The sequence below is a fragment of the Culex pipiens genome, chromosome 3, assembly GCF_016801865.2.
Source record: "Culex pipiens pallens isolate TS chromosome 3, TS_CPP_V2, whole genome shotgun sequence".
Lineage (NCBI taxonomy): Eukaryota > Metazoa > Arthropoda > Insecta > Diptera > Culicidae > Culex > Culex pipiens.
Genome location: NC_068939.1, coordinates 136120255 through 136133378, shown reverse-complemented (window position 1 = coordinate 136133378; position 13124 = coordinate 136120255). Strand labels below are relative to the sequence as shown.

The 13124-nt window shown below is 35.8% G+C and overlaps 1 protein-coding gene across 1 annotated transcript; it reads right to left on the bottom strand.

The window, feature by feature from the left end:
• Nucleotides 1–4626: 4626 nt before the first annotated feature.
• On the bottom strand, nucleotides 4627–12386 carry LOC120413773 (beta carbonic anhydrase 1). Its single transcript, XM_052710567.1, has 4 exons — nucleotides 11908–12386; nucleotides 11600–11833; nucleotides 5191–5463; nucleotides 4627–5131 (listed from the first exon to the last, which is right to left on the bottom strand). The coding sequence occupies exons 2-4, from the start codon at nucleotides 11690–11692 to the stop codon at nucleotides 4730–4732; spliced, it is 768 nt and encodes a 255-aa protein (XP_052566527.1). The 5' UTR covers nucleotides 11693–11833; nucleotides 11908–12386; the 3' UTR covers nucleotides 4627–4729.
• Nucleotides 12387–13124: the final 738 nt, after the last annotated feature.

Below are 13124 nucleotides of genomic sequence, written 5' to 3'. Positions count from 1 at the left end.
AGTGTGGTTCACATCTCGTAAATATTTCATGCATTTGCTGAGATGTATGCGACAGCGACAACCTACAAACTTAGTAGCAAACCCATTTGACCCTCCCAAAAAAAAATGAATCGCAAGAGATTCTATAGTTCATCATCATGGTTTGAGAATGAGCAGCAACATTTTTTAATGATGTTTTATTCCGCAGCATTTGTGTCTGAATAATGTTTTATTTTATTTTAAAACTCCATTGTGTATCAGTTTTTGATTTACAATCGTTTAAAATTTTATAATATCACATGATTACCAATACAACATACTTAAAATAATTGAACATAAAATATATATTACTCATAATTTATTATGAATACTATTGTAAACACGCTACGCTATATGCAATTCTCCAGTTGGTAACAAAGTAATATTAAAATTTATCAAAACATTTAAGTGGCATTACAAAATTTTCAAATTTATACAAAATCAATTTCAAATCTTATTGCATTATTTGGTCGATTTTTTAATCATTCTTAAAGAGCCATTACACTATCGCAAACAAACAAACAAACTCGCCCCTTTTCGTGTTTGACAGTTTGCCAAACTAGCAAACTTGTTTGCAACAAACTCGCAAATAATGCAAATTGTATGTAGACTGACGTTTGTACTAACAAATCCTGGCAAACAAACAAAGCAGGCAAACTGGCAAACTGTCAAAAAGTGCGAGTTTGTTTGTTTGTTTGCCGTAGTGTTATAGCTCCTTTACTGAACATTTTTCACTGTGCAGTATTCAATTCAAAGCAAATATAGCATAAAAGTGCCTTTGGTATAATTCCTAGGGTGGTTAATATTTGACTTTTTGCCTTCCATTGCAGGTTGACCGAGCCACGTAGCCCAGTGGTAACGCTTCCGTAAGCGGTAGATCGGGGTTCAAATCCCGGCTCGGACCAATACAACTGGTGATCTTTTCCCTTTTGGAATCGATTGCTTAGTAAAGGGAAGGTAGTGTATCGTCACAAACTGGACCTTATCACGACACCTTAGGGAGGCGACCTATGGAATGTTAACATTAACCTTAACATGTTAACATTAAGTTGAGAATAAAACTGCCACTGAATCCGCTTTGTAAATGCCCGGCCCCGATACTCTTCAAGGGTGTTCCCCTCAGGAACTAGGAAAGATTTACTTTACTTTACTTTATTGCAGGTCTGAATAGTATGAAGGGAAAATCGAGCAACTTAAGCTAAATACTTTTTAAACACGATTTTTTAAAATAAAAGGGTAATTCTCTACCAACTCACACGAAATCGGGAAAAGTTGCCCCGACCCCTCTTCGATTTGCGTGAAACTTTGTCTTAAGGGGTAACTTTTGTCCCTGATCACGATTCCGAGGTCCATTTTTTGTTATCTCGTGACGGAGGGGCGGTACGACCCCTTCCATTTTTGAACATGCGAAAAAAGAGGTGTTTTTCAATAATTTGCAGCCTGAAACGGTGATGAGATAGAAATTTGGTGTCGAAGGGACTTTTATGTAAAATTAGACGCCCGATTTGATGGCGTACTCAGAATTCCGAAACAACGTATTTTTCATCGAAAAAAACACTAAAAAAGTTTTAAAAATTCTCCCATTTTCCGTTACTCGACTGTAACAAATTTTGGAACATGTTATTTTATGGGAAATTTAATGTACTTTTCGAATCTACATTGACCCAGAAGGGTCATTTTTTCACTTAGAACAAAATTTTTCATTTTAAAATTTCGTGTTTTTTCTAACTTTGCAGGGTTATTTTTTAGAGTGTAACAATGTTCTACAAAGTTGTAGAGCAGACAATTACAAAAAATTTGATATATAGACATAAAGAGTTTGCTTATAAACATCACGAGTTATCGCGATTTTACGAAAAAAAGTTTTGAAAAAGTTACTTTTTGCGTTTTTCTTTGTTTCGTCGTCCGTGTCTGTCGCGGGTGACTATGAACGGCCATGATCGATGACGACCAACTTTTTCAAAACCTTTTTTCGTAAAATCGCGATAACTCGTGATGTTTATAAGCAAACCCCTTATGTCTACACATCAAATTTTTTGTAATTGTCTGCTCTACAACTTTGTAGAACATTGTTACACTCTAAAAAATAACCCTGCAAAGTTAGAAAAAACACGAAATTTTAAAATGAAAAATTTTGTTCTAAATGAAAAAATGACCCTTCTGGGTCAATGTAGATTCGAAAAGTACATTAAATTTCCCATAAAATAACATGTTCCAAAATTTTTTACAGTCGAGTAACGGAAAATGGGAGAATTTTTAAAACCTTTTTAGTGTTTTTTTCGATGAAAAATACGTTGTTTCGGAATTCTGAGTACGCCATCAAATCGGGCGTCTAATTTTACATAAAAGTCCCTTTGACACCAAATTTCTATCTCATCACCGTTTCAAGCTGCAAATTATTGAAAAACACCTCTTTTTTCGCATGTTCAAAAATGGAAGGGGTCGTACCGCCCCTCCGTCACGAGATATCAAAAAACGGACCTCGGATTCGTGATCAGGGACAAAAGTTACTCCATAGGACAAAGTTTCACGCAAATCGAAAAGGGGTCGGGGCAACTGCTGTGTGAGTTGGCGGAGAATTACCCAAAACGAATTCCGCATTTTTTGAAACAATAAAAATTGAAGTTGCACAGCAGTGATGACACTAATTTCAGAAAGCATTTTCTACATTTTGGAATCGATCCTCATTTTATGAGAAATTTGCTTAGGTGTTAGACAAAAATTTAAATTTAAATATGTTATCAAATAACTTGAAAATGTTAAATGACCAAAAATAAAAATAAATCTTATGAATTAAATACTAAATTATATTTTGAACAGCATTCATAAGAAACTACAGTATAATTATTTTTGATCATATTTTCTGTCGAATGAATAATTTCCTTTTGCTTTTCCTTCTCCTCCAAGCATCTTCCCAATCAAATGCGTCGCAACGATCAAAACGGTAACTCTGTAACATTTAGCATGCTATAATATGACGCTCTTTTTCCGAACCACTGACCTGTTTGCTATAATATACCATCAGTGTTATCGTTTATAGTTTAGTTTACTATAATGTATAACACTATCGCTGCTTTGCTCGAATGCCATACAGCGAGAGTGAAAACTGCTCTCGAACAGAAAACATGGTTTATTCGTCGTTGTCATGCTATCTTGCATTTTGGGCCAAATTGAGTTCAGAACACCATTTTTTGCAGCTCACAATGCCTCACATTTTGACCAATACAGATCCCCAAAATTCGATTTCAATCCTGTGATATTTAATAAAAACCAAAAAGAAAACTCTGTACAATGCTGTGACTCTTCATATGAAAGAAGTTTCAATCTTGTCTTGCTATCTTGACACACCCTGAAAATTGATGTAAGGGCGACAACTGGCCAAAGAGGTTTCAGGTCAGAACGCGTTTGACACACGTGCATGCACGACTGCCGTAAACATTTGTATTTTTAACTCGGGACTCCGGCAACCAATTTCACCCAAACTTCGAGACCAAGAACATAATGGTGAACCAAACAAAACGTGTTAGTTATTGTTTACATTGCGTGCTCTATTTTTTTATTTATTCAAGGTCAAACATTAAAACGTGAATGATTCAGAACGTCAAAAAGCTACGTGCGACAAGATAGCACCACAGCGACGAATTCGTGAAAAGGTTATTTTGAGAAAAATAGAAGCAATATGTTTCATATATCTAAGGCTAGTTTATTATATTACAATGAATGAATGAATGAATGAATAATTCTCATACCCACTGGCAGCTTGGTCCAGTTCACAGGTGTTCGCTTGATTAAACAGTTCGTCATCTTATGTTCAGTAATCTGTACACCCACGTACATATATTTTTTTGTACGAATTTTGTTGTTACAAATACCAGTGCTTGAATCAAAAGAATTTTCCCATCCCATCCCCAAAGCAACGGAAATTTGTAACGGGTGTAGGGACACATCTCACAGACGCCCTTGTTTAACCGTTACGACATTAAGGGTATGAGATGTCGCAAAATTAATAAGCATACTACCCATAGCCGAACCGGCTAGCCGGCAATCGAACACTCACAGCGAACGACCAGGGTAGTAACCTACAGCGTATTTAGTTATATTGGCGTGGTTTGACTTTAGTGGCGTGTGTGTCTAGCCTGAGTAAGTGAAAGAATATTTGTATTAATAAAGAAACGGGTTCACCGAATCTGGTATCCTTAAATCCCAATCTTCAAGAGTTTTTCAAATCTTCAGATCTTCAATCAGATGAGCTGAATACGTCCGACTTGATTTGAAGATGTTACGATCATCATCTCAAAGAATCTGCAGCAACGACGTCGACGTTTCAGCCAGTTGACCAGAAGCACCTTCTTAGATTTCTGATTACGATGATCGAAGCGGGACCGGAACCACAGGGAAATTACTCTCCATGGCCACACGCCATGGATGTTCTCGGCTGCCTTGAGGTATCACTTCAGAACCGACTAGTACTGCTACAAACGCCAAGTTTCTGCCTCAAGAATCACAAAGGGCCTTCTAGTAAACACTTCTACTGGCCATCATAGAGAAAGAGACTATGGCATAAGGCTAGTTTATTATATTACAATTAAGAAAATATCATTCGAAAAATAAGGTTGTATAAAAGCTTCCAGTTTCAAGCAAAACAAGCAACAAATCTTGACACAATTTCTAACCTAGACATCTTGTAACTTCGAGCTTCCCACCAACTCCATCACGAATAGAACTGGTTGACCTCTTTCAGCAGCCGCTCGATGGTGGTCTCATCGACCGGAATGAATCGCTTCGAGTTGCGGCTAAAGTAGTAGATATCACCCGTGTAGATGTCGAACCACAGCGCGTGGATGTGCAGATCGTGCGATTCGAGCCGCTTCTTCAGAAAACCGTACGAGGCAATGTTCTCGATCTGCTGCAGCGTGTTCACCTGGGACAGCTTGTCCTCGATGGCGAACTGGTTCTCCGGATCGATGTACGCCACAAACTTCCGCAGAGGCGTTTCCGACGAGAATATGATGGGTTTGTCGAGGCCGGTTTCCTGCAGGTTTTGGAACTTTTCCAAACTCGTGTCGGCGTGCTCGCAGAGCCAGGCCCGGAGCGGGGAAATTCGACGATTTTTCTGAAATTAGATGAATTTATAAATTGGTCTGATCAAAGAAATCAACTAAATTAACTTACCCTCGAAGCAAACTGCGGATCCCGCAGCTGATACAGCAAGTTCATGGCTTTGCAATCGCTGTGGCCGCACACGATGATGTGCTTGATGTTGTTGACCACGCAGCCCAGCTCCAGCGCTGCCGGTTCGCAGCTAAAGTACTCGTCCTGGAAGTGTTCGGCGTGCGGGACCAGATTGCCCGCGTTTCGCACCACGAACATATCGCCCACGTGCGTGTCCGTGTACCGGGTGGGGATCATCCGACTGTCCATGCAGGTGAAGAACACCGCTTTGGGCTGCAATCAATTTATAGGTAGAATTTCAATTCGAAATATTTCTGTACAATTTTTTGAAACATTGTGTTTTCTGCGATGTATTGATTCATTTGAAATTTTTATTCATTGATTCTTTTAACTTTGAAATTATGTACATATTATTATGATGACAGAGTATATGACACATTCTGCCGTGGCGTTACAACGGTAGGACGTATCATTTTTTTAGTTTTTTCAAGAAAACACCTCAATATTTTTACATATTATTAAAGTTCGTTAAAATAGCCATAGTAATCAACTTTGGGATTAAGATTTGACCTCTTTGCTTATCAACATCAATAAGATTGTTTCATGTTTAAACGAAAAATTGACTGCTGACTCAAATGCCGTCATTAGTTTTTGAAAAAAAAGTTAAGCTGTTTTTTTGCATCCGCTTTAAGTTTCGCATTTTTTTACAAAAAGGTTGTCACGGCAATTCTTAATGCTGTATCTTTGCGAAAAAAAATGACAAATTTCGATCCACACAGTTGCATTAAACGGGAAATTAATCCTTTTTTTTAGGGTACACACTAAATCAGGAGCGCGTTGCTCGGTAATTTTTTTACCGAAATTGCGCAGTAAAACTTGAGTTTTACCAAGCAACCGGTAAACTAAAATCATTTTACTGAAAAAATGTAGAGTATTTTACTGTAATCGGTAAAAAATACCGTAACTCGGTTGTTTTTTTGCCGTAATTCCTCAGTAAACTGAAATTTCTAGTAATTCATTCAAACTCGGTAAAAAAATACCGGTAACCCAGTAAAACTTGACATGTTTACAGCGCACTCAGTAAAATTTAACCGAGAAGCTCAGTGAAATTTATTTTGACATTTCGTTGCCATTTACCGCCATTGTTAAGCAAAATATTCGACGCTTCGGCTGCTCGCGTGGTTTTCCATCGGATTATAGGTATAAATGAAGTGATTTTGCAGCGAAGGTGAATAAAATGAATGGAATATCGAACGATCTTCAAAAAATTGACTCGTCTCAAGTGGATGTTTTGCGTCAGTTTTTCAAACTCCTTTTTTTACTGTTTTTTAGGTGGCAGACATTAAATCTTGCATTTGTGAACGAGTTGTGTCCGGATTTTTGCCACCACATGTCATTTCATCTTAAAGTTGGTGACATTCAGGATGAGATGGTCTTCTACGATTGCACTTTTCCAAAGTGTAACATACGATTCTTGAACTTTGCGAGCTTTGGGGAAAAACACGCAGTACCACAAACTGTGGACGAATCGGAAGTAATCGAACCGGAAGAGACAGCCAGCGTCTCGGAACCACTAGCTGAAAAAGATTTGAACAGTAAACCTCAAGTCATCCAACGATTCGATACGATCTCTATTCACAACATAAAGCAGAAAAAATATTAAATAATTGTATCTTCTTCTCAAGTATCCTATTTTCAATATCGTCGCTTTTGTACTATTTTGTGACACGTCGGATGTAATCAGTTTGGATGTGTCACAATAAAGAACCCAAGTGACGATATCTTTAAATATGTAAAATACTGAAAACTGAGAGTTCGGTAAATATTACCGAGTCTTCAGTACAATGCCCCAGCTTCTGTCAAAATAACTTTAACTGAATACTCGGTAAATTTTACCGAGCTGTCGGCAAATCATCCCTTCCATGGTCAAAATATGTTTTACTGAGTACTCATTAAAAAATAGTTTTACCGAGCTGACTACCGAGCGCTCGGCTGTTGAGATTTCGGTAAAAAATTTACCGAGTACTGTAAAAAAATCTTAGTGTGTATGATCAGCTTTGACAAAATGGAAATCAGACATCTGAACCAATTTCCAAAAAAAGATGTAAACTTTCGAAATAAGATTTTTAAGATCATTTTGATGCTGAAAACAACTATTTTTCCTACAAATTGATTTATTTTTTGATAAATCAACTCCAGAAACAACACTTTAAAGACATTTCTCAGCAACTATATATTTATTTATGCGACTTTGAACAAATATATTTTGTATTAAAAAATTGAGTTTGCAAAGTTCTAGGATCATCCACTCAAAAAAGAATCGTTCCGATTGATTGAGATATGCCCGAAATCCAGCGAATTGAAGTTACCGTTCCAACTTTTTTTGGGGGTTGGGAGTTGTGATGTTAAAAATTGTCGTTTTTTTTTTTTGACTTCCTTATTTTACTAAGGAAAGGCTGTAAAATCCAGCTGATTGCACTTGAATTTCCATTAAAATTTTGAAGTTTTTTGAAGAAAAAAAACATTTTTTTGGCCCTCTGATTTATCATGCCGATTTTGAAAGGGTTTTGAAAGGGGGGGTACTAGCTAATTTGAAAAACTTTAAAACAACAACAACGCAGCAAATACAAAAGGGACACAGGCATGGAAATATTAAATAATGTTATGGTCAGGGCTGTGGAGTCGGGTCATATTTCAAACGACTCCGACTCCGACTCCGACTCCGGCTTTCTCAAATTAGCTGACTCCGACTCCGACTCCGGCTCCGGCTTTAAACAAATGGTTGGCTCCGACTCCGACTCCGACTCCAGCTTTCAACAAATGGTTGGCTCCGACTCCGACTCCACATATTTTAAATGTTTCAAAAGTTAGTTAACTATTATTGGTAAATTATTTTTAAAACATAGATAAATAGGATTATTTAAATACTCTCTAAGCGTCATGTTTTTCTCAAGAAAAATAAGTTAAGTAAAAGTAAAGTAAAGCAAATAAACGGAAAATAGTTTCTAGGTTACAAGTTTTATACGTTATGGAAACAGAAATCAAAAAATATCTTCAGTTTTAGAGGCATTTTGAGAAGAACAGTTTTGTAAGTAAATTTGGATATATTTGCTTAACCTCAAATTTGAAAATATTTTTTTCAAAGCTAATAAATTTAAATATTAAATTGTTATTTTTGACTGAATAACTAAAAGAAATCTGGCCTTAATGATCTATTGAACATTAAAATTCAATTTGCTCACTTTCAGGCTGACATTTGTAAGAAGCACAGTGACAGGCACCTTGTTTTTTTAATGACAATTTTAAACGAAACATTTTTTTTTTAAGACGTACATAGACATCACGTCATGGCTGAAGGAGAGCAAATCAATGTATCTAAACAATTTCTTCAAGGAAAGGACGCTTGAGATGTCCTTTTCAAATAGCTGTGACATGAAAAATATGTTAACCTGGAAATTTGTAATTTACATTCACCTACTCTATTCGGAGTTAGGCTCGGTTTGTCTTATTTTTCATATTCTGATTATTTCTTTTTTTATGGAGTAGGGCTACATGCCCTCTCATCTTTTCATCGATCTTTACATTTTTCATTAATACTGCAGCACGTGCCAGTGAGCCAGAGCTCCTTTAAGGCAGTGCTTAAGGTACATTGATTTGCAATAATTATCACTTTCCGTCATATTGGCGTGAGACATACAGTATGAGAAAATTCACACCAGTTGATAATATTTTGATTCTGTTTTTTTTAATAATATTTGAAAAATAAATTTAAGTCCTATATTTTGTTCTATACATTTTTTTAATAATTCATTTTTGTACTGAATTCTTGAGATTTGTTCAACAATAATTTGCAATGATATCAAAATAGTTTACCTAAAATCAACATCAACATGAATAATTAATCAATGATAATTATTAGGCTTAGTGATTTTTCACGCTCAAAAAATGCAAATTTCACGGGGTCCTCAATTTCAAAACACAAAATTTCACGCAAATTTCGCGGAACTTGAAAAATGTTGAAATGACTCTGAAAAATCTATGTTTTAATCACAGAAACTACTTTTTATGCTTCATTATATATTATTCTTCAATAAGGCCGATGCAAATATTCAAAAAAGTTTTTGTCCCTCGGCCCTGGCCGAGGTCAAGGGGAGGGGCAAAAAAAAATTAAATAACAAGCCATAGTCTTCACATTTAAATGAAAATAGTGGTTTAAAATGCATTTTACACTAGTTCAGTTGTTTTGCAATCATTAGTTTTCAAAAAATCTAAGATCTGTCAAAAACAAAAATTGTATCGAAAAAAAAGATTTTGCATCGAAAATTTTCAAAAAATCTTAAGATTTTTTAATAAACCCAAACATGCTAGGGTTGCACTTGAATTTTCATTGAAATTTTGAAGTTTATTGTAAACATAATTTTTTGCCCCCTGATTTTTCGGGCCAATTTTGAAGGGGGGGGGGGGGGTGACAAAAACTTTTAAAAATATTTGTACCAGCCTAAACTAAAAAAATCTTCACTAAATTTGAATGCGACACAAACAACACTTCTTATTTTCAAAAAAAAAAATCCTCCTGGTTTATGAATAATATTTTGAAACAAAATGTAGGGCACGCGTATTCTCATTGACTGAACTGCTCTTTTAATATTTGACTAATAAAGAATGAATGTTTTCAATAATTTGTTTCTGTTACATCATTTTACATTTTATTGAATTTAATATCGAAGCAAGATTTTAACAATTTTCTCTGGTCAAAATAAGTAAAATATATTGAATTTTCTTTGAAATTTAGCCCATTTAACATATTTTTTAAGGGTTTTAGCTCACTTTTCAAAAGCCTAATTTGACAATTTGCAAAAATAATATAATTTTCAACAAATTGTTATTCTAAATGAGAAAAGAAAACAGAAAAACTAATATTTGTTTACTTTCGCGAGAATCATCCACCCAAATAAACAAATATTGTTATAATTAAACAGGCCCAAATAGAAAATTTGATATGTTTGTTAAAATGTGATTCCAAAGATAAAAAATACTCTTCATTTTATTTTGAATAGAAAAAAGCTTAATTTCTTGCAAAACTATACCTTTCAAATAAAATAGCAGTAAATTTTGTAATACAGCGATGAAAATATTACTAAATTTAGTTACTTAAAAAACTCAAAAATCTGAACATTTCTTCAAATGGTTCATATCAACTTGATATACATATATATTCAAGCTTTTTAATTGAAAACTAATAAAAGTTAATGTAATAGTCTTGTTGGATGAAATATTTATTAAGTTGATAATGTTATTTTAAAAAATGATTTAAGAAAATTGATAAATTTTACGAATTCCTCGCCGTTCACGAAATCGTCAAAAATCACCAACCCTATATAAGTAATTAAACTCGCTTAATTATACAGTAGTTCATAAGATTATTTTTATTCCTTTTCGAGTTTGATAAAAAGAAGAAAAATCGATACATTTTCACACAAACATAAAATTTCACGGGATTTCACGGAAAAAGCCAAATTTCGCGGATTTCACGCTGTCCGCGAAATCGTGAAATTTCACTAACTCTAATAATTATAATTATATTATAATCAATTATAATCAATGATTATTTCAAATTTGTTGCAACTTCTTTCGACATTTTTTGTTAGTTTCAATTATTTTAAATGCAACACTTTGATTTCTTGTACTCAGTTATAAACAAAATGCGCATGTTGAGTTTCAAGTAAGAGATTGTTATTATCGTTGATTATTTGTTACAAAAGTTAAACTGTCAGTGACTCTTTTTCGATCTGCAAAAACAGTGATTACTTTTTATAATCTTTTTATGTACCTCGTAATTTTTTCCTAAAAAATGGTTTAACTTAAAACCTCTCAGACATTCACTATCGAGGTAAAAGATGACTTTGTGTGTAATTTTGGCAGAAATAACTGCATGAAATTTGGTCAAATTTGAATTAAAAGGGCACATAAATGTAGTCGGACTACATAACCAATATTTTTTTTATTATTTTTTGAATTATGATACTACATACTTGGGTAAGAGGTTATCATCTAGTGATTATAGTGTAATAACCCAATTAGGGCTTTTCAATCACAATAAAAAGCTTCAAATACATAATGGCATCTGATAAATCAATTAAAAATATAAGTTGTTTTGTAAATTATGCTGTTATATAGGAAATACTGAAAAAAAAAACATATTTTTTCCCCTGTTAAAAAACGACAGCAAACTTTTAAGATTTCGCCCTAAACGTCTACAATAAAATACTTTCCTCAACCAATCAAACTGCGCATGCCTCAAAACACAAACAACTGCTCGGTTATCAGCGCATCACTCTCGCTGAACGTGCGAAGCACTACAAGAACGCCGACAGCAGACCGCGTTCCAAGCGCTCGACCTAGAACTCACCTGTGGATTGTCCCGGACTTTCTGAAACTCCTTCACCATCTGCTCGCGGGTGGTGTTGCGATACCGCATCACTCCTCGCAGTATTCGATCCATGACTCACAGCTACACTTTGTAGAGGTACAAACTAACTTTAAGGCGACGTAAAACTAGTAGACAGCAGCGTTCACAGTGCGTTTGGTTTCGGTGGATGGCATTCTCCGGTTGTTGCCGATGTATCACTCCATTTTGGACAGTCTAAAATTAGCGTACAAATAGATTTATTAACGAAATCATCCCGAAATCGCTGGTAATGGGTCCGACAAACACACTTCTTCGCGGTGACCTGCAAGTCAGCAGCTCCAATTGACTGTAAACATTGAGTGCGACTAGTAGAGGAGTTCGTGTGGCAGACACACAGCTTGTGCTTGGAGAGCTTCACCAATACAGGCAGTGATGCACGTGCTGGCCGCTCGTATCAAGACGATGTCGGTTTATAAGTTATGAACACACAACGACTGGACGACTACGACGACCAATACGGCCGATAATTACGTCACACGGACGGCGCGGCGTTGACTTCACTTTCACGTCAACAAGCTCGCAACGGTCAACTAATAGATGCAAGGCGACACAAGTGGACACGGGTTCAGCACGGTTCATGCAGCGGCCAAGGTCATCGGACGGCGCCGGAGAGGAGGCGTGCCCCAAAGTGTCACAAGGTTACGTCCAAAGATAACTCACGCACGCACGCACCAACGGGATGGGTGTTTTCCGTTTCAACGTTCGACAGTTACTAATATCAGTCCCGGGGTTAGCATAAGCGCTTATCGCTTATCAGTTTGTTTCTTACTTTCTTTTCCTTCGTGGCGTTGGAATCGCGTGCAGAGCGAGCTACGTATAGATAGTATTAAGGAGCAAAGTCTCGACGAGTCAATCAGCTTGATCGGGGGTACTGATAAGAAAATGTGTTTTAATCAATTTCGGTTATGAAAAACTCTCAGTTATGTTTCGTAATCAGTGATAGTTACGTTCTAAAAATACACTCATACAAAGTCAGGTTTTAGAAAAAAAATTATAGCTCTGTAAAACTTTGCCCTCGACTGAAATTTGCTCAAGATTTGGGGGGAGGTCATTCACAAACGACGTAATCAAAAAAATTCCATGCGTGTGCCCCTCTTCTGTCAGAGCCTGGTCACGCTACTGTTTCGGACCCAATGTCACCCCTGATGACGGTCGTCCAATAAACCTGAAATAAGTGTACAAAACAAACTAAATCAATTACCAAATCTTTAAATTGAATATTTAAAGCTAAGCAATGTAAATAGATCAAGGTTCGTTAACAATTTTGTTTGACTTTTTTTCTTGCTGAACTTATTATTTTGAAATGGTTGGCTTCATGCAAACGTAACATGTGATAGGTTACCCCTTCACAGCAAACGCTTGAACATTTCGAAAACATTTTCTAACGAAAAGTTTCTTTTTGTTGCAGCCATTCAAAATTTTAGAACAGTCCAATGCTGAAAATTTCAGAATATTGATCAATTGA

What these genes read in the sequence shown, in the direction of transcription:
- LOC120413773 (XM_052710567.1), bottom strand. Translation starts at nt 11,692, where the DNA reads ATGGATCGAATACTGCGAGGAGTGATGCGGTATCGCAACACCACCCGC. An exon ending in AAGTCCGGGACAATCCACAG is followed by an intron (nt 5,464 to 11,599) that starts GTGAGTTCTAGG and finishes AATTGATTGCAG; the next exon opens with CCCAAAGCGGTGTTCTTCAC. An exon ending in ATCCGCAGTTTGCTTCGAGG is followed by an intron (nt 5,132 to 5,190) that starts GTAAGTTAATTT and finishes ATCTAATTTCAG; the next exon opens with AAAAATCGTCGAATTTCCCC.